Raw genomic sequence first — 21662 nt, 5'->3', positions numbered from 1 at the left:
CGATACTGCCCATCTCAATACAGTACAGTATATGTCATCCTAGAAAAAAGGAGGTGTTTTGAAGCAAAAAGGTTCTTATTACCTCGTCATTAACGTCCTCATTGTCCAAGTCAACAACTTCAGTGCTAGAGCTCGCTTGTTGGGAGTTGTCGTCGACAGACTCTTCGATTTCAATCCGGGTAGAATTGCCTTCATCATCCTCCAGTGTAACATGAAAACCGTCCGGTTGCCTTGTCAAACGTGCCCGCTTCACAGCAAGGTTATGGCCGCGACTAAGGTCAATTGCTTCGCAACTCACTGCTTCAGAAGAACTGACAGAAGTCATTGATACTTGTCTGAAAAACACAGCACTATAAGTTTGTTCAAGGTTTGAAAAAAAGACCAACAATGGCTGGAATGAGATGACGAGTAAAAGCTGCAAAAAAGTTTTTTATTTAAAAAATAGTAGCAAGAGAATACAAAAGTATTGTATATAGGTTGATCAAGGAGAGGAGAATAATAATCTGGTAGCCAATCAATCAGTTGAACCAAAACTGTGTGATATCATTCAGACGATTTAAAATTTTTTCATATTGGAAGAACTGCTCTTTTTCACTTTTTGACTAGCTTTGAATTTGATTGGGGATCGCCAAATATCTGCATCTTGCTCATTTCGATATGATAAATCCTCTGTAACAGGGATAGCAAAGTCTTCGGGAAAGTCGTCCCCAACTTGAGACTGGGTGTAAACTTCGCCTTCGTCGCCAATCGTTTCGCCATTTAATTTGTGTTCAACTTCCACAACTTTTGTCTTCATTTTCTTCCCTTCAACGGGAGCGCTATTGCATCTTATCGCTTCAAGGGATGAAGTCATTGCCACCTCAAAAGACTCCCGGAGTGCCAAATCTGTCTCAGTCAAGGTTTCACTGGACTCACTGCCAATAATTTTTGTGACGTTGATCAATTCGTCCATTGTGAGCGATAAACTCGATTGTCTGGTCCATTTATCGGATATTGTATTGATTTTTGAATCAACCGTAGTTGTTAATTTGAAGACCTTAATGTAGGCGTATACGCTCGTTTCAAATTTTCTGAGCCCGACTCTGACAAATCGGTTGTTTTTTGGATCCAGGTCCCACACGTTATCCAGTTTTGATACATCAAGATCTTCTTCAGGCGTTACTCCGGTGAAAGGCTGTGCATTTTGTCGCTCGAGGTCACTTTGTTCTTTTCGTTTTCTGATCCACTGCGCCATTCTAAATTATTTGAAGCAATGAAACTATGAACTAATTTTTTGAAAGAAAAGTGTTGCGTAGGTACGACCAACTCCCGTGAAAGGTATCAGTTTCCCAGTATCACTTCGAATTTCAATCAAAATATCGTGAATATAGTTTTTATTGACAAGCTTAGATTGAGTTTTGTCAAAAGAGTGACGATATACAGCTGGATATCCGAAACGGCCTGCGATGGAGGACTCCACCTTTTCAGGACCAATTTGAGTTGCGTCAGATAGGGGGAAAGATCTTAATAAGGGTGCCTTGGTATTGCCAACAAACTGTGGCCCAATAATGTCACAATAAACAAAAGCACGATGATACAAATTGATATCCGTTGGAAAAACTGGCTTATCTTCAAACTGGTTGTTTCCAGAGGAAAGTTTATTATGCGTCTCCAACGGAGATTTCTCTAATCCTAATATGTATCTGAGATCATCGGAAACATTTGTCAGATGAACACAATCCTTTCCTTTGCATAGAACAACCACACCTTTGGACGTAAGTTCTTTTCTCGGGAAAAACTGAAAATCTTTTTTACTTTTATCGAAAATAGATTCTTGTCCTCTAGATGCATAGATTCCTTTTTCCATGCCATCAATCAATTCGAACACGCTATTGTACAAACCTTTAGGAACACGACAATTTGATAAGTAGATGCCAAGTTTTCCATTGATATAGTCAAATTTACCTTCAACGATTTTGAAGAACTTTTTTGGGCAAGTTATGCTAGAGAGGGAAACGGTCCACTGATTATCGTCAAGTTCTAGAGGTGCGCCGAGTGATGTACGGAAGGACGCAAGTGTATTGTCGGGATAGCAATCAAGCGACGCATTGGATGATAAATCGATCGTAAAGAAACTGTTTTCTAATTTTGTCATCAAAACGTTGCAATCACTATTGCCTAAAGTTGGCAAGCACTTCCTCTTTTAAAAAAAAATAAAAAAAAAACGCTCATGGCTCAAACTGTGTTTTAATCAAAGTTTTAACTTACTAACAATGTTGTCGGAATGAAGACCAAGATGATTTTGGATATAAGTAGAATGACACTCCTCCACTTTTTGTTTTCTTCCAATGAGAAACAAAATGTAGTAGTGCAAGCTAATCTGAAATAAAGTGTAAGGGCCGTTTTTTTCAAAAACGCAAACAAGAGCTCTAAGTAAAAAATGAGAAATCACTTTATTTTTTTTGCTGATTGAAAACAAAAACAGCGAAAGACCGAATTTTACAAATTGTAAAATTTCATCAAGACATCCCTCGCTTGTTAGAAATAATCCTCTTTTTTAAAATCTGTAAACAGGAGTAATATAGAGAATTTACAATCATTCCGAACGAGGAACATAGTTGAAATCTAACAATTTGTAAAAAGTAGAAGCTGAGTTTTTTACAATTTGTAAACAAAATAGAAGCTGAGTTTTTTTTTTACAAATTGTAAAAAAGTAGAAGTTGAGTTTTTACAAATTGTAAAATGAGATGCCTAAAAATTTGACAGTTTGTAAGAGAAACGTAGTTGAAATTTTACAATTTGTAAAAAAAAGAGAAGCTGAATTTTTTTACAATTTGTAAAAAGTAGAAGCTGAGTTTTTTTACAATTTGTAAAAAGTGGAGGCTGAGTTTTTTACAATTTGTAAAAAAGTGGAGGTTGAGTTTTTTACAATTTGTAAAAAGTAGAAGTTGAGTTTTTACAATTTGTTAAATGAAATGCCTAAAAATTTGACAATTTGTAAGAGGAACGTAGTTGAAATTCTACAATTTGTAAAAAGCAGAAGCTGAATTTTTTACAATTTGTAAAATGTAGAAGCTGAATTTTTTACAATTTGTAAAATGTAGAAGCTGAAATTTTTACAATTTGTAAAATGTAGAAGCTGATTTTTTTACAATTTGTAAAAACTAAAAAATTAGAGCAGCAAGACAAAATTAAGTAAAGCTTATTCGAATAAACAACAACGCTAGGACAAAAGCAAAAAATTTAGTTGAGAAGGAGCAACCAAATGACGGTTAGCAACAGTGTGAGCAAAATGAATTACTTGGAGCGAGGCAAAGCTAACCTCAACTTGCTAGTCGATACACCAACCAATCAGAAAAATGATCCACAAAAACAAAGAATTAAAGCATTGAGTCCTATCAGAAAATTTATCAAAAACGAAAAACGAGCAAGGAATGAATGAAAAGTAGAGAAAAAATTAACCAATCAGTTTTCTTCACTAACTCAAATTAAAATTCGAAAACACAAAACGTATCAACAAAAAGGTTGTTTTCATAGTGAATCAAGTTTTTTACAATTTGTAAAAAATTTTTACATTTTGTAAAAATGAGTTGATCCGACAGACATGTATCACGATAAAAAGAGTAAGAGTTTTTTTACATTTTGTAAAATTTCTTTTACAAATTGTAAAAATTGTGCATTTTTTAGTTTTTGAAAGATTACTTGGAACGATGAAAGTTTTACAATTTGTAAAAAAACTTGTAAAATGTACTGTTTGTTTTCAGAATTTAAAATAATTTTTGAGAAGTATAATTTTTTACAATTTGTAAAAAAAAAATTTTACAATTTGCAAAAAATTTTTTACAATTTGTAAAAATTTTTTACAATTTGAAAAAATTTTACATTTTGTTAGATAAACTGATTGTTTTTAGAATTTGAAATACTATCGAAGAAAAGCAATTTTTACAATTTGTAAAAAATTTTACAATTTGTAAAAACAAATTTTTTACATTTTGTAAAAATTATTTTACAAAATGTAATTTTTTCTGCAAATATAAGAAAAGCTGACAGTGTGCATGTATCAGTCAGTTGTTGCGTATAAACGCGTGAATGTGTGCGCGCTTGTGTGTGTGTGTGTTTGTGTGTGTGGGTGTGTGTGTTTGTTTGTGTGTGTGTGTGTGTGTGTGTGTGTGGGTGGGTGGGTGGGTAGGGTTGATGGAGGGGGGGGGTACACATTTTTTGTAACTACTTTTTTGATAACTTTTTTGATAATTTTTTTAGAAAACACGCAGCCTTTTTCGAATACGTAGGTTGAATAAGTTAGGAATAGATTTAACTGTTTTGAAAGAGTAAAATCGTTTAGGCAAAAATACTGTTTTTTGTATGTGAGGATAAAGCGTGTTGATAATAAGAGCGATGACAAATTAATGTGCTTGCTCTAACAAACAGGAAGTTATTTTTAACAAACACACATACTCACGCACGCACACACTCATACACAACACAAGCAAACACACATACTCACGCACGCATACACTCATACACACACACACACAACAAACACAAACGCGCACTCAAAAAGGAACAATACGGCAGCTGAAAAAAGTGGGGGGAATTATGACGCTATATGTTTTGCTAAAAATTGAAAAAGGAAAATGAATAAGCTTACTGTGTCATCTAAAAATAGAACAACATGATTAGTCGGGTAGGCTCCGAAAACCGAGGAAGAATGCATGTGCTGATTGGGTGCCGAGTATCACCCTATCGGCATATGTATTCTTCTCACCGCTTTCAGTTCATTCAACGATAAAAGATGTGGGCGCTTTGCGGTGAAAAAAGTTTTATTTTCACCGCTAATCTTACATTGTTTTTTGACAAAATCTCGACCCGGGTAGACGAATCGTTCTCGAGCAACGGTTGAGAGCTTACCAATGATTTTAGTTATCAAAGTAGTGGAAAAATAGAATAGAGAGTTCTAAGATCGTTGCTTACAAACCTAATGCTCTCGGTGGGCTTTATCAAATTAACCCGTCACTTTTGACAAAAAGTCAAACAAGACAGCTGCAGTGATTCTGTGCATGGCACTGGAAAGTCCCACTTTGGAATTTGACTATTTGGTAGAAAAGAGAACTAAAGAAGCATAAGTATTCAAGAACTTTTTGTTTTCGCAAGCAGCAAGAAAAATATTTCCCTTTCCACAGTGCATCAGTCCCGTTCGGAATTATTGAATTGATTTTAATTCATCAGTCCACTCTGTCTGCGACGATTATGGTTCAACCTTGACAACGCACGATTGAGACTCTACCAACATTAACATCAATTGAACTTTTAATTTAAAAAATTTCTTTTGATTAGTCCACCAAGAATATGGTTCCAAAATTTTAAGACAAACGTATCTAAACACAAAACTTCTCCGAAGCAACTCATTTTCTTGAGCTTTGATTCAAAATCGAAAGGAATGGAGCAGTGTAAAATATCAACAGATGTCGGTAACCAGATTCTTGTTGTTTATCAAAGTCTTTATAAAATAGCCGCGAAAGTCTGGAAAAACAAGAAAGGAAGGTTAGCAAGCCCTGTACGAATACAAAGTGGTTGCCACAAATTATCATGCTTTAAAAATTCAGTTCGGTTAATGAAATTTGAACATCTAAGAGCCATTTATCGACAGATGTGCAACATTGTACATTTTTTTTAAAACAATCATACTTCGGAAAATTCAGGCTGTAAAAATTCAAGAACTGTCTAGCACCACGAAAACAAAAACTGTTCTCTATTTACAAACTAGAAAATAAACTAACACACTGCACCGTTTTGTAAGCAATTTATTTTTTCTTTCCAATTGTTTGAGAATAGGTTTTTAGGAGTCAGATGCTTTGTAACCAGAAAATTAATTGCATACAACTGGAGAGCTTCTATGACAGAACAGAATGGAGTAAAACGTGCTTAAAACTCTAAAAGCAGCCGAAACCTAAACTTTTAAAAAATTTTATCTTGAATTTTTTTCTCAAAAAAATGCACATAAATATCGAACTTTTGACAGAATCAATCAAAATGAAGTTGTCATTTTCCTCAGAGGCTGGTCCAAAAGAACCAAATTTTCAGGACATTGTCCGGAGATTATTCAAAAAGAGTCCTATATGAAAACTCTTGAAATTCACTTTGGAATGATAAGTTATGAGGTATTTTTTTGATGAAATCAAAAGTTTTCTACAAGCAGAACAAAAGTAACATGACAGAAATGATTAAAAATTGTTTCAATTTATTTCCCTAAAAGCTCATTTTTTTATGTTTTTGAGTTCGGGACACCCATAGCGATTAAAAGACAAGCTAAAGATAAGTCTAGAAATTATTTTTGAAAATCGTATTTTATCGTAAAAGAAACCAATAGCAACTTATATTCGATCAATTTAGCCAAAATTTAGGCCAAATTAACTCTAAATGTGGCTAAAAATTGTTCATAAAGTTGTGAAAAACAATTCTTAAAATTTTTCTTTGTAGTAAAAATTTAGACTTAGTGATCATTTAACTGATTGTTGTGATCATAGCCTAATTGTTGTGATAAACTTATCAAATAGTTTCAGAGAATGTCTGATGTCGGCGAACTTGCCAATGGGGTGACTATCCCCAGTGACCAGATGCCAATAATTTCCCAACCTGGTACAGCACCAAGTACTGAGAATGAGCCCCCACTACCCGACCTGCGTTTTCACGATCAAACACCGTTATCAAAGCCGAACAACAAAAGATCTCGACTTCTGCTAGGATCTTCTCCAATTGAGGAAGATAATTCAGACGACGCAAGAATACAAAAGTTTGTTGACGAAGCCATCCAAAGAACAATATCAAGCATGCTGCCAAAAATTGTGGAAACACTGCGGACAGAAATCAAAGACACTTTATCCAATGCTATAACGAAAGCCGTGTCAGACATGAAGACAGAAATAATGGGCGAATTGAGGGAGGATATAGTTTTCGTTGACAAGAAATCAGAACTGAAGACATTATGTGAAACAGAACAACTGGAAACCTATAATAGACGCGATAACCTTAAAATTCTAGGAATCAATGAAAACCTGCATGAGGACGGCCACTTAGAAACACCATCAGAAACAATTGAAAAAGTTCTCACATTCGAACATCATCGAATCAAAAGTAACTGCGAACGACATCTCCATTGCTCATCGGCTTGGCACGAAAAGTACTGCTCGTCCAATAATAGTCAAGTTTTCGCGACGCATTGCTAAAGTGAACATGCTGACAAATAAGAAGAAACTCAAAGACAACCCCCTGGCCAACAACGTACGGATCATTGAGGATATCAGTCGATCAAGAGTCAAGTTCCTCAATCTAATGCGAACCGATCCCCGAATTGCTTCCGCATGGACCAAAGAAGGAAAAGTATTCTTCACGGAGCCCAACAGTCAACAAATTAACAAGTTCAACAACCTCTATGATGGAGGAATCCTACTCAATTATAGCTTGGATGATGTTTTGTACTGTTTTCGGAACAACTAACATAAATAATTCAAAAATTGTTACTGCTGATGTTCCGAATATGCCTTTAAAAACCAAAGTTTCTGTTATGCATTTAAATGTACGATCTCTAAAGCCGCACTATGAGAAACTGGAAGCGTTAATTTTGAGTCTTGAGTCTCCACCAGACGTAATATGTCTGACTGAAACTTGGCTAACTGCAAATGATGATCCAAATTGTTATTTGTTACCGGGATATAGACAGTTCGTTTTTCGAAACCGAAAATCAACAGGTGGAGGAGTAATGATGCAATTACGTGAAAATTGCGTTATACTAAGCGAGAAAGATAGTCCATTTGAAGAGGGAATATTATCAGACATTTCAATTCATGGGCATATATACTCCTTTCTGACTCTATACAACAAACCACGTTCAAATAAACAACTGTTTCTTGACCAATTCCTTGAGCGAAACGCTTCTCATTCAACTCCTATGATCATATGTGGAGATACTAACATCGATGTTCTCAAAAATAATGCACTTATCAAAAACTATCTCAATATAATAACGGCTAATGGTTTTAATTGTTTCGCTGATGAACCCACAAGAGAGAGAAAACACCTCCACCTGCCTGGATCATTTTATTTTCCAAAACATAAATCTGACGCGTTCTTTCGTATTGAAAGAAGAGAATATCTCTGATCATTACCCGGTATTAATAGAATGGGATTCATGTCAACTCGAAAAGCCCGAGATCTCATTTCGTGACACGTCCTTCTTAAAAAACAAATCATTACATGATGAATTTCTTCAAAGACTGGGCAAAAGCCTTAGTGCTTGTAATGAAAAATTTTTCACCGAAGAGGAGCCTGGCTCTGCTTTCAATAAATTCAAAAACATCTTCGAAAATACTTTAAATCTTTTTGCACCTATCAAGAGCTTTAACAAGCCAGCATGTAAAACTCCAAAATGGTTTACCAACACCCTTAAAAATTTGAGAGCAAAAAGAAATCGCGCGCACCTGAAATGGAAACAAAATCCGCACAACGAAGAATACCTAAAAAAATTTAGAAAATTACGTGACAAATTTGAACTAGCTGTTAGAAAATCTAAAAAGAAATTTTACTGGGATAAATTCAAGGCATGTATTGGAGACTCAAGACAAACCTACAAACTTTTAAATGATTTACGAGGTTCAAGTAACGACGCTAAAACTGTCCCTGCTCTCACATCGTGTTTGCAGAGGCAGTCGGAGCCTACCGCTGAGGATATAGCAGATAAGTTTAACCATTACTTTACAACGATCGCCAAATACATTAAAGCTGCCCTGCCTGAAACCGCTCTACCAGTCTTACCTTCTGTGGAAAAGTCGATGTTTCTATATGAAGTGTCAAATGCTGAAGTTAAACTCATTATTGATCAGCTTGATAACAAATCATCTTCTGGTGATGATAATATCAACAACTTAATCGTAAAACCATCTGCGCCTGTGGTAATTCCTTACCTAACGCATCTGATAAACAAATCGTTCTCACATGGAAACTTCCCATCAGAACTAACAAAAGCCAAAATCCTCCCATTTCATAAAGATGGAGCAAAGACCGATGAATCAAACTATAGACCAATTTCACTTTTGTTAACCTGGAGCAAAATATATGAAAGAGCTATGTACAACAGAGTGTATCAGTATTTAGAAAAATTTTCACTCGTATATTCCAAACAATTCGGCTTGCGATCAAAACACAGTGCAATCGATGCAATTGTTGAATTGACCGAGCGTGCAAAACTACTTCATGGTAAAAATATTTATAGCTTTTTTCTTGACCTTAAGAAAGCTTTTGATACCCTTGATCATTCTATACTTCTTTATAAATTAGAAACCTACGGCATCCGTGGCATCTGTATTAAATGGTTTTGCTCCTACCTAACAAATCGAAAACAGCGCGTTGAAGTTAATGGTGTTTCCTCTGGATGGCGCAACATATCCTGTGGTGTCCCCCAGGGCTCTATATTAGGGCCCCTCCTCTTCTTAGTTTATATCAACGACTTACCCCGCTCATTTCCATCAACCGAGGTGCTTCTTTTTGCCGACGATACAAACCTAACTGCTATTCACTGCCAAATAAACAACTTACAAAGCGATCTTGCTAACGTCAATAATTGGCTGAATGCCAATAAACTTGTTCTTAATATGTCTAAAACAGTTCAAATGAACATTAACATTAACGCTTCCAGTTCGTTCTCACTTAATAACTGTGTAGTTCAGGTAAAACCTGTATGCAAGTATTTGGGCATTTACATTGATAATAAGCTCTCCTTCCAATCGCATATTGATTTTGTTAAAGTGAGACTCGGTAAACAAAGTGGTATTATATCGAAGCTACGACACTATGTACCTAGAGCTCAGTTAATTAACTACTATCGTACAAACGTTGTACCAATAGTTCAGTATGGCCTTTTAGTTTACAGTTGCTGTAGTTATAAATCATTAGAACCCTTATATATCCTTCAAAAGAAAATTCTGAAGTTCATTTACTTCCGCAAAAGACGCGAAAACTGTGATGATATATTTCAAAGCAATTGCTTATTAACAATATATGAGCTACACGTCTATGAACTTCTCAAATTTGTTCTTAGATCGCTTAAACAACAACATTGCCCAACTTTTTTAAACGATTTATTTAAGTTTTCAGAATCTAACCGAAATACACGCCGTGCATCAGCTGGATTATTAGCAGAACCATTCTGTAAAAGACAAATTGAACGATTTTCTGTTAGATATCGTGCAACCAAACTTTTCAACATGCTAAAAACCTGTGGCGTCATTCCACACAACATATTAGATCTGCCCTTTTCAAACATTTCACATTTGTATCATAATTGGAAAGACATATATATATACTACAAAACCGTGAATTGATAAAATATATTTTTGATTTTTAGCTTCCCAATTTTTTCAATACCTTTGGCTGCATGCTACAGGACCTTCAATTTTGGTCCCTGATTCTAGCCTGAAAGTTTGACCCCTCTAGCTCTTCTAGTTTTCGAGATATCGCATTTTTTTCATTTTTTGAGAAAAATTTTAAAGACTTAGAAAATTTTTGAAAAAAAAATAGATTTTTTTCTCTCGTTAACAGCAGGCTATGCAGTGTGTTTATCAATCTATACATGTGGGCACTCCGCTTTCTGTCAACAACAAAAATTTTTTTTTTCTCGACCAATTTTGGCATAGCTGACAAATTTTTTTCCTTTCATTTTCCTTTAATTGAGCAAATTGATATTGCATTAAGCCACCAGGGCAGAAGTCTTGTGGACTGCATTGTCCCGTTATCTGTCCTTTCCGGGTCTCATTTGATATTTAAATTTATAACTTGTTATTCATTTAATATATTACTTGAACCCAGATAAATAAATTCTTTCTTTCTTTCTCTTAACTAATACCACATAATTTAGTCTGAGATGCCCTCTAAAAAGTAAAAAATCGCTGGCATAAATTTCTCCCATTTAAAAATGACTTAAATTTTAACTCAAGCCAGTTAAAGTATACTCTAGGCCAAAAGCGATCAAATTAAAACAAGGGTTCAAAAGACGCAAATGTTCAGAACTGTTGATTCGAACGTTGTTCGAGAGCAGTCAAAAACCAAATATCACAATAGCTTGTTTCCAGTTGTAAAAACCGTTAGCAAACGCAAACCATACCCAATTTTCGTTCGTATGCACTTTCATGATAACAACCCTGTCGGCGTCCAACCAAAAACTTGAATCGAAAATTTGCTACAAATTTTTCTGGAGAGCAACTAATAAAAATTTTCTTTCCGATAGGTGGTGTCTGATTATTGTGAACTGTCAATTGGTCTTTCAAAAATATGAACGTTTAAAATGTTTATCTATTTAAATAAGATACACTCAAATCCATCATCATAACAAGAGATTCTGTGAATTGATTCAATGGTATGTGTAGTGAAAGCGATTCTGTACTATACCTTATTTGGCTAAAATGACAATCTTAAATGAACGTCACAACTTGAAGGAAATTCTAACCTTTTACGTTCCAATTTTCTTGATAATTCTCATCACGTTTCGTGTATAAAAATAAATGTTCCACGATCGGTATCTTCACAAATTGTTTTATAAAAGTTCTTTAGTGAGGTTTTCTAATTATTTATTAAATAAAGTCACATTTTCAGTACATTTTCGTAAATTTAAAATAATGTAGTTTTTCGCATCTTCACAAAGATCTGTGCATAAAATGATCTTTCCTTTGATAGCAACCGCATAAAGTGAAAAAATCTGCGTTTTGGAATTCAAATTTACGCAACGGTTGTTTGTTCAGCTTTACACAATCTCAAAATGCCAACATTCTCTCACAGTAGTTAATTTTTAGATACTAGCAAAATTTTGAACAGTATCAAAAAGTTTATATGCAATAGAAGATCAAAAAATGACCACACTTTTTCATTTCTTTCGATATTTTTTTCCTAAATCAAAGGTTTTTAAAAATTTAATGATGTTCATAAATTCTGAAATTCCGATGTTCATAAATCTTAGAGAAAATAATAGACCTCAAAAATTGCAATTGTTATTGCAAATGGATAATTAAAAAACAAATTTAAAAAAGCTGATCTTAAACTGTAACCTAAATTGAAAAAAATTGCCATTATTTCTACTTCCAAGTTTAAGAGTTATTTTAATGTGCTATGGCAGCAGTACATAATTTGAAAGAAGTTTTGCTATTCAATACCATTGTATGTTTTGGTGACCGAATTGAAATTTGTTTCGAATTCTTTGGTCCTCAATAGTCTTTTCAAATTAATGCCTCTCATTTAATCTACTTTTTCCACTACATATCTCAGCATGTCTCTAGTTTTTCAAAGAGTGAAGAGCTATACTATATATGAATTACTTTGTTTTCTTTTGTTTTACTTTGAGAGTTTTAGAGCGCGGTTTTTACCTTCTGCTTGGACTCAAACGTCCTATACTTGTTAGTTTGTAATTCCGGCGTAGCATGGATGAGAAACGAGGACAGGAACAAAACCAAATTCTGATTGTTCCCACCCCTCTTGAGGGGTGGAGGAACTATATACTCAAATGAAATTGAATTTCGTTTTCTAGAGCGAGCTATTGATGCTTAAATTTTTGTAAAAATTAGACCGATTTGCGTTATTTTCTGAATTTTAAGAATAGGGTGGTTGTTTTTTTTTAAAGACAAAAGAGTATTGTTGACTGTTTTTATTTAACCTTTTTGGAAAAAATTTTGGCTAGATGTTTAAAAAAAAGCAGGAAATAAGCTTCTGTAGTCCACTTTGATTAAATTTGCCGGAAGTGCACACCCAAAAACCACTAAAAAAATCTTTGTAGACTCAAAAGGGGGCTAATCCTACTTCAATGTTCCATGAGATTGCTCTGTAAAAAAAATTCTGTCGTTTTTTGGTAACTTTATTCCTTGATTATAAGAAAGTAGCATTGATTTTTGATTTTTTAAATAACAAATCATCTATGTCTACAACATTCCGAATATTAAGTTTGCCAGTCGACAAATTGCATTCGCAGGGCTAGTTGAGGACCAATCGGACTGTTACAATTCACAAAAAAATTCGGATTGTGATCAGTCGATTGTAATCGTTTAAAAAGTTCGATTTTTTAAATAATTAAAGAACAGAACATTTCAAATCAAAGCTCACTAGTGATAGATCCAATTGGCTTCCTAAGCAGCTCCAAGTTATTCAATCTAGTTTTTCTTTTGAAAGCTTATGGTCGTTTTGACTTAAATTTTTGATTTTTAAATAAATAATGACTTACTAAACTTTGCCTCTACTCTTTTCTCAATTTGGTCATCTTGTAGCTCAGTGTCAGCAAAAAAGAATGCTTCTTCTAATGAATTAAAACTGAATGATTTTGCAGTCTTACGCGTTAAGTTTAAGTTTTCTGGCTTTGATACTCCTAGATTTCACTTTTTTTTATTTTAAGCATTTGCCCATTTTTCACGTTTATTGACAGTTAACATATCACAATATTGACGTTCAAAATGAGACACAATTGAAAATATCAAAATCTTTACAGGTATAGATTCGGGTTTTAACGGCTTCGACACCACTTTCTCAAAGAATTTAATTGATTTTTTTTAATTTTGGTTTTAAATGTTGTTTAAATTTTGTCCTTTCAGTCGTATGAAATTTCCTGTATAATGACAGGTTTCACTGGTTTTCTATGGAAAAACAAATAAGTTGATACTTTGATATCAGTAGATAGCTGATAGCTTTCATGACGTTGAAATTATTTGTCTTCAAAATTAAAAAACAACACTTTAACATCTCAATTTTGATCTTTTTATTGGCTATTTGTTGCATAGCTTCGTTAATTACCAGTCCCATAAGACGTTATTGTTGTCAAATGAGGGGGTCACAAGATAATGGTGTCACAAAACCTAATCTTTTAAAAGAATTCGTTATGACTTTACTGGCTTCGACACGGTCTATTCTTAAAAGTAAATTGTTTTGATTTTTGTCACATTTGACGTTTTTGGTAGTTGACATATACTGGATAAATACAGGTCCCATGGTTTGGCTTTTGGACGAACATATTTAAATAATTCTATTTGTAATTAATGGCTTTCATGACTTTGGAACTAGTTATTTTTTCGAAAAATACAAAAGTATTACTTAATTTTGCCCTTTTTTTCTTTTTAGTCTACTTGTTACTTAGTCTCATTAATGAGAGGTCATAAACTACACTATTGGTGTTCGAAGAAGGCGCAGTCGAACATATTTTTTGAAGGCAAAATATGGCATGGCGACTTTAAAAGCGTTTTCTGGCAAGTTTTAATTGATTTTTTGTTTTCTTTTTGTTGTCTTTTTTTTGTAACCGCATAAAAAATTGAATAACGAAAGGTCTCAATGCCCTTCTTTAGAAAAATAGAGAATCGTAAACCTGTCCGATATTTTCAGTTAATTTCTAACGGTTCTCATTACTTTGAAATTAATTGTTTTTGAAAAAAAATAGGCTAACCTTTTTGAGGTTACTGTTTTTGTTCTTTTTTGTCTAATTGTTACCGAGCCTCATTTTGTTCTGGTCCCATATCTTTTCTAGTGAAATACAAGTTACTTTGTTTAGTTTCAGTTTTATATGATGCTATTTTGTTATTAGGTTCTGTTTTTTTTTAATGGACATAAGTTATGGATGTAATTAATGTTTGTTGTTGTTTGATTTTTCTGTTCATCTTCACCCACTTTCTCATCAATTTAATGCATCATTTTTTACTTCACTGAGTTGTTTGCTTTGGAGTATCTTTTCGTTCATACATCATTTTTTTTTGAAAAACACTTGAATTTTTGAGGTTTTCTATCTAATCCTCATTTGGTAGAACATTATGACAAAATTGTGGATAAACGGGGTCGGAACCTTATGTGCAATCGCACATTCCCGAGTCTCCGTGTTGTTTTACTTTAAAATGGCGCAACCTGCTCATAACGACGATTTATTAGGTTCGAAAACGAGCAATCCGAATCTGAGAAAACAAACATATTGACGACTTCTGACGCTCAAGATCGGATATACAGACAATCTCTTTTGTTTATTAATCGAAAATACCGACGATAGTGAAGAAAAACAAGGGTTTTTGTCGTTTTTGCCTAACTGAAACCTAACGTACCGACAATTTTCTTACGTATAACTACGACCATTTCTGGACGACCCATTGTTAAATGATTGGTTGATAAGTTCACGATTAAGTTGATAAAACTGCTCGGTTTGTTATTTGTTTTTGTAGTGCAAATTTGCTTACATTGGGAAAAATTCTTTAATATGTTTTTAAGCTAAATCGGACATACCCGTGAAACGAGAGCGATATTGGGTCTTATGACGCCTTCTTTGAAACTACCTCGTCTTCTAATATTCACGTGTTGTCTGTTCTTGTTCAATCCCGATGGTTTTCCGTCATCGCGGCTTTCAGTTTTCTCTTTCTCTCTCTTCAGCCGGTTGTCTCTGGCCCACCTAACAACAATGACAACAGTGTTTTTAACAAAATATACCCAGTATGAGTTCTATGCACAAATATAAAATTGCTCTGAAGAGACAAACGCGGACGGAGAGACATAACAGACTGTGCACTTCAAATTCATCTCTGATCATACTCAAGCATACCCTAGTCCAGAAATTGTCGATTTTAAAGGTACGAAAATTGTTGGCATGCTCCATTTTAGTGAGAAAAATGACGTAAGAACATTACGTTCTCTCTTCGGTATCGTCCGTTTGTTCAGTTTTATACTAAGCACAACAGAACTTTTACACTTTTTTGTCCTTTTTGTTGTCTTCTCCTGAACTAGGGTAGGCCATGACGCAGCAAAAATTGAATTCTGAAGTGCCTCAGGGTCACTCACAAAGCCGTTTAAATACTCATATTTTTTGTCACCCACACAAGTGTAGCTGTCAACAGGGCCGGAGCAAATGGAAACGGATTTACAGATTGCCCCATTTTCCTTATTTTATAGGGATATTTTGCATATTTTCGGTTATTTTGCAGTATTTTTTAACCAATCTTAAGAAAAAAAATTTCTCATTTGTCCTCTAACCATAGCTTTTTCTGTATTTTACGGAACGCTGGGTGTTGTGGTGTGCTGTTTTTAACCAAGATTGATCCTTTCAAATCAAAATGTTTTACCGGTGCATGTTTTAAATGCGGTAATAATGCTTAGATGAGTGAAATTAACCTCTTGTTGAAACATTTTCCTATCTGTATGTGCACTTAATCATTCAACACGAAGTGGTCTGGCCACCAGAGTTTAACCGTAGCAATCAACGGGGGTCCATTGCCTAATTTGTAAAGGATTTAAGCGAGGTTTCAAAACTGTCTGGTGGAGATAGATTAAATTTCAAAGATATATAATCCACCAACTGTTTTTCAATGAAATCAAATTGCTGTCGTCATCAGAAATAGCACATAAAAAAGGAGGAATTAGGCAACATAAACACATTAACGTAAGAACCCAGTTAGTGAAGTCAATCAAAGTTGATGAGGGTAACAGCACAAAATATTTCTACAGACACTGTTATTCATAGATAAGTTTTGTTTACCTGGCCTTGAGGAACAAACGTCTCTTGGCATCCTGGAAGTTGACAAATGATTCTCCCTGGGATACACACAACAGTTGTCCACTGTGTATGTCATTAAAATCAGTCATCTAAACAGATGCGAATTCAAATTTTAGATATATAAGAGGTAGAGGTGGGGATTTGCAGAAGTGAGGTTTTCAAATTCAAGTCTGTTAACCCCTTTGTGAACCACCATCGCATTAACCACAAGTGAGTTGGAATATTAAACTGACTTTCACGCCATTTCCTATCCTGGATAACCTACTTTTGCTTTTGATAAAAAGTTACAAAATTTTACGCGTTTTGAGGATTCTCGAGAACTCTCAGTAATATGTAGAAGAGAACTACGTTTGCATGAAATAATTGATTAGTATACGGGGCAGAGTTGAAACCAGACGAAGTTGACTTGATACTTAGCCCAACACTAATCAATAAGGCATCAAAAGTAGTTTTCTATTTGTTATCGACTACCTATTTAGGTAAACAAATCGAAGTGACTTCTATAAACATAATTTTCAGGTATCTGTAGAAAAAAATAGTGAAAGACAACTGCTCATCTAAGCCAAGAATTCTTCATTGCCAGAAGTTGCTCAAATCATTAAACAACACAGAATTGATTGCACAATCCCTACCTTTGTCAGAAGAGAAGGTTCATGGGCGATATTTTCATTTTTTCTCAGAACCTACTCGTAAACAATATCTTCAGAGTTTTAAATTATTGCCGCAAAAATTTATAATTAAACAAAAATCACTTTAAAAATAAGCTCTGAAAACTCTAATTGCAAGATATTTTCTAACATCGGAAATATTCAACTTATTGTAAACAAATATGTGCCTAGTCAAAATAATTGAATTTTATCAATCACTTCAAAGATCGTCAAATTTTTACCGCCAATTTGACGACTGTTGGCTAATTTCAATTTGGTAAATTAACGTCTACAAAAAATTTTCGTTCAGTAGCTGCTGACAATTTTTCTGTATTGTTACTTTAGATAATAAACCAATATATTTGTTGAGAAAACAAACTCTAATTGCAAGATATTTTCTAACATCAGAAATATTCAACTTATTGTAAACAAGTATGTGACTGTTCAAAATATGTAATTTTTATCAATCATTTCAAAGACCGTCAAAATTTTCACGTCAATTTGACGCTGTTGGCTAATTTCAATTTTGTAAACTAATGTCCACAAAAACTTTTCGATCAATAGCTACTGACAATTTTTCAGTATTGTTACTTCAGATAATAAACTAATATAATTGTTGAGATAACAAAGTAAAATTTCCGGTTCGGAAAACTGAAGATTTGTGTAACTGCTGGTTGATATTTCTTTGATTACAATTCAAGGAAAATGAATTGTATTGGTTTACTTTCTTTTGTTGTCTTTTGTTCTAGATTTTTGTTGTCATTGAGTAGAATAAAGCGCAGTGAAATTTGTCCCGCTGGAGTAGCAAAAAATTAAAACGCAAGTTGCCTAAAGGCTTGATTTTCTTCCATAATGATTTTGAAATGGAGTAATAAAACAGTGTTAAACCAAATTTTCGGTTCTTGTGGCATTTTTTTCAAGTGAGGCAATTAGACTAATGTTATCGCGATTGTTAAACTTGATATTTTGATGTGTTTTTCTTTTAAATGACAAATGCATTCTCATGATGATTAAATTTCAAATTCATCAAAAGCAAAATTAACGGTTTATATGAATCAGAAACTAAATTTTAGTTAGACATATTTAGTGAATTTATATATTTTTCCCTTTTTGATATTTGTTTTGTTGTCCTGTTTCTTAGTGCCGTTAACGACTCGTCCTAAGGGCGCTCTAAAAATGAACAAATGACACTCCTTGACGATTTCATTTAAAATCTAATCTTTTGAGCGAATTTGACACTACTCGTTTTATAAAACCATCACTGATCATTTGAGTTGAAAAAATAAAAGAGTTACTGTTTTTATCTCAATTTGTACGGATTAAGAATATAATGAAAAAATATCCTTATCAGAATGAAAATACGCAATTTTTGTAAAAGCAACTTATTTCAACCGTTGTTGCATTGAAAAAAATTAAATTCAAAACGCTAAATATAATTGCCACAGCAAAAGGTTGAAAAAGCTTTTTTTGGCAACTGATTTTTCAATCGTTCGTGTTATGTTTTTCGGATACCAATTTTCATAATAACTTCTGATGTGAAATAGACAGTACACCGTATAAACTAGGTAAGCAGAATTAACAAAATTGATTTGACAAATTCATATAAACCTCTTACAAAACTTTGATCACTTGATATAAATTGCTTCTCTTATTGTTCAATTTAATTCAGCAGAATTTTTTTAGCTGCTCTGATTAGACAAATCATCACACGATATGGATTGAAAGTGTCAACAAGTTTTCCTACACAAGTTCGTATGATTTTCGTAATTACAAAAAGAAGAATATCCCTCGGAATATTGCAGTATAAATTCTTATCGTAAAAGATCTTGCAAAATGAATGGTTGTCAAGCAAGATCCTTCAAGATTCCGGCTGAAAATCTGTCAAGACTATGCATTGTTTTGCAAGATTAGAGCAAGATCTTTCAATGTAACGGTCCCAAATTGACTGGAGATAATTTAAGTAAGGCTTGCTTGCATTTCAATTCTGACAGGTTTCAAGAATTTATAACCATTAGGTTATCGGAATAGTGTTTTCAACAGGTTATCTGAGCAGTATCTACCCAGTTCGAGGAGTGCGCTCGAAATCGCCCTGGTCCCGACCGTCACAGACCAAAATTTCTTCTGACCAGACCGAAAATTCCTTGACAGCTCCTCTGCGCTCGAAAAAACCTGTTTTCCTAATCAGCGGCTATCCCAGGCGTGGTTATATCTAAATGACATTTAAAAAGTCAGATTTCATGTCATTTTATGCACGAGCAAATGGCAAAAGCCAAAAATACGTGGAAACGCCTACAAAAAGCTGCAATGCGCAATTTTTCTATATTCTAGATACAAAGCTAGATTATAAACTTGCTATTTTGTCTATCAAGCCAGGTTGCGTGACTCTTATGAACTCACTGGGAAAATCTATCATTATTTAAGAAACGTAGAGTTATAAGTTAGAAAGTCGAACTGATTTTAACGCATTGACGTATTTTAAATTTGAAACAGGAACTTACAAGTTTGAAATAATGAAAAGAGGTCACTATAGAGAATTCCTTCCTTAATATAAACCCTACAGTCTCATAAAGTGTATTGCTTTTGTTTTTGAGTTGGTGCAACCTCTGGCTTGTGCGGGGTGTCTTTCAGTGCTCAAAGGTGTGGAACTGAACCTCTCTTCACGAGGTGGCCTTAATTGAGCACTCGAAAGTCATTCTAATCATTTCAAAATGTACTTAGACTCTCAAGTCGGCAGCGCTGTGAGGCGCCCTGCATGCCGTCGGGGGTTGCACCAATATATAAGTTATATAAGGTAGTATCTACTTAAATTTTTTTGACGGTTTTAAATTGAATCTGAACTCCGCAATTCATTGTATTTATCGTGTCTTTATTTGTTTCCTTGTCTTTCTTTGATTTCATACTTCTTGGGGCAGCTGCTAGATGAGCTTTCCCGCTCTTCAGCTGTCCTCTTCAGGTACCATTTGATGCCTGAAGGAACAAATTAATTTAATTTGTTATTGTTGAATCTAGCATGGCATAAATATTGCAATTCAAAATTTGAAAAAGCATGTATTATACAAGTTTTCTTACTCTGACAAAATCACTTTGGAAATCTTTGATATATCACATCTGTTACACGGTTCTCGATCAAAGCCAAATTTTATAGTCTTGCAGAAAAATTGGATTATTTAAGACTATTCAGATCTATGTTGCCCTCCTATAGCAAGGATATAATTTTCAAACCACCAGGCGTTTGTGCTGTTTTTCAAATAATTATATATCAATATAAAGTTTGCAAATAGGGGCTCAAAAACACCGGAGCTTGAAACAGAATTGAGCCAACTATTGTAAAATAAGCAAACCAAAGAAAATCAGAATTGTTCCCTGAAAAATTTTTTAGACTGAGAGCACAACTGACGAAGCTTCTTTGATTTTTGAGTCTGGTCTCCGATCAAAGAGCTTCGCGCACAGGATTATTGACTATCTTGCGCTTGAACCGTTTATGACCAGACCCAAGTGCGCTCGAACCATTTATGATCAGTCTCAAGTGCGCTCGTCGAAACCGCCTCTGATCAGACTCATGTGCGCTCGAAGTTGCCCTTTAATTTCGGGCGCACATTGGACAGACATGCGCCCGAAATTGTCTGGACCAGGGCGATTTCGAGCGCACACCTCGACCTGGACAAGTTTAGGTTCAGTTGCCTGAACATAGCCGGCAGATTGCCGGAATAGCTGCGAAAGAATAGACTTGCGTGCCTTATGATAGAGATAGAAACAGATACAGATATAAGTTGACAAAGTTATCGACGCCGCTCGAAAAGCTATGTACAAAAATAAACGATAAATTAATAAAGCTTGCTAAAATTCATTGCGCAAAAGTCTTTTCATTACGGACCCTTATTACACATATGTTCCTTTGACCCTTAACTAATTGAAAATAATCTTAAATTTTAAAGAGCAAAAGTCATTTTTTTTAGTGAGGTAAGTCACTTATGATCAAAATCTAATCACGCAAAAAACTTTTGCTAGAGAGAGTGAGAAATGACGTCACGCGCGCAAAAGCAGTTAGTGAGAGGAAAAAGTCATTCAGAAAATTTGACTTTTCAGCTTTGAGGTGTGAACAAATGTAAAACGAAAATTGAGCGTCAGACGACGAAACAAAAAACATAGAAGGACAAGTCCTGACGTACAATTCAAAGAAGTTTCATTGACTAAACAGAAAACTAGACCTAGAACCGACTATGAATGGATTGGGAAAACCATTTAGAAAAAAATGCGATCCAAAAAATCGAAAAAACAGTAAAAATCAAAGTGAAATTGCCGCATGTGAACAAAAAGGCTCTAGCGAGAAAGCGAATTTTTGTTCAAACACCGTTTTCTCACTCTACTTTAAATTTAGAGCGAAAAAATTTCACGCCGCAAAACCACTCTTTTCACGCCGCACTTTTTCGCTCCACTTCCTGTTTCGGCGTGACCAAATCACTACTCCAATTTGACTTCAAAAATCATGAAAATGT

The 21662-nt window shown here is 34.4% G+C and overlaps 1 protein-coding gene across 1 annotated transcript in view; it reads right to left on the bottom strand.

Annotated features, from left to right (window-relative positions):
- Window positions 1–21662, bottom strand: part of LOC142343229 (uncharacterized) — a 344179-nt gene that overhangs the window by 39070 nt on the left and 283447 nt on the right. Inside the window, exons 41-42 of the mRNA XM_075395002.1 lie at window positions 16502–16608; window positions 15259–15421 (exon numbers count right to left, since the gene is read on the bottom strand). Of these exons, the coding sequence (XP_075251117.1) occupies window positions 15259–15421; window positions 16502–16608 (270 nt within the window). The remainder of the gene's footprint in view (window positions 1–15258; window positions 15422–16501; window positions 16609–21662) is intronic.

The sequence above is a fragment of the Convolutriloba macropyga genome, chromosome 7, assembly GCF_964194025.1.
Source record: "Convolutriloba macropyga chromosome 7, txConMacr16.3, whole genome shotgun sequence".
NCBI classification, from domain to species: domain Eukaryota; kingdom Metazoa; phylum Xenacoelomorpha; order Acoela; family Convolutidae; genus Convolutriloba; species Convolutriloba macropyga.
Note: the sequence above shows the minus strand (reverse complement) of the source record. Positions and strands in the feature narration are given on the sequence as shown.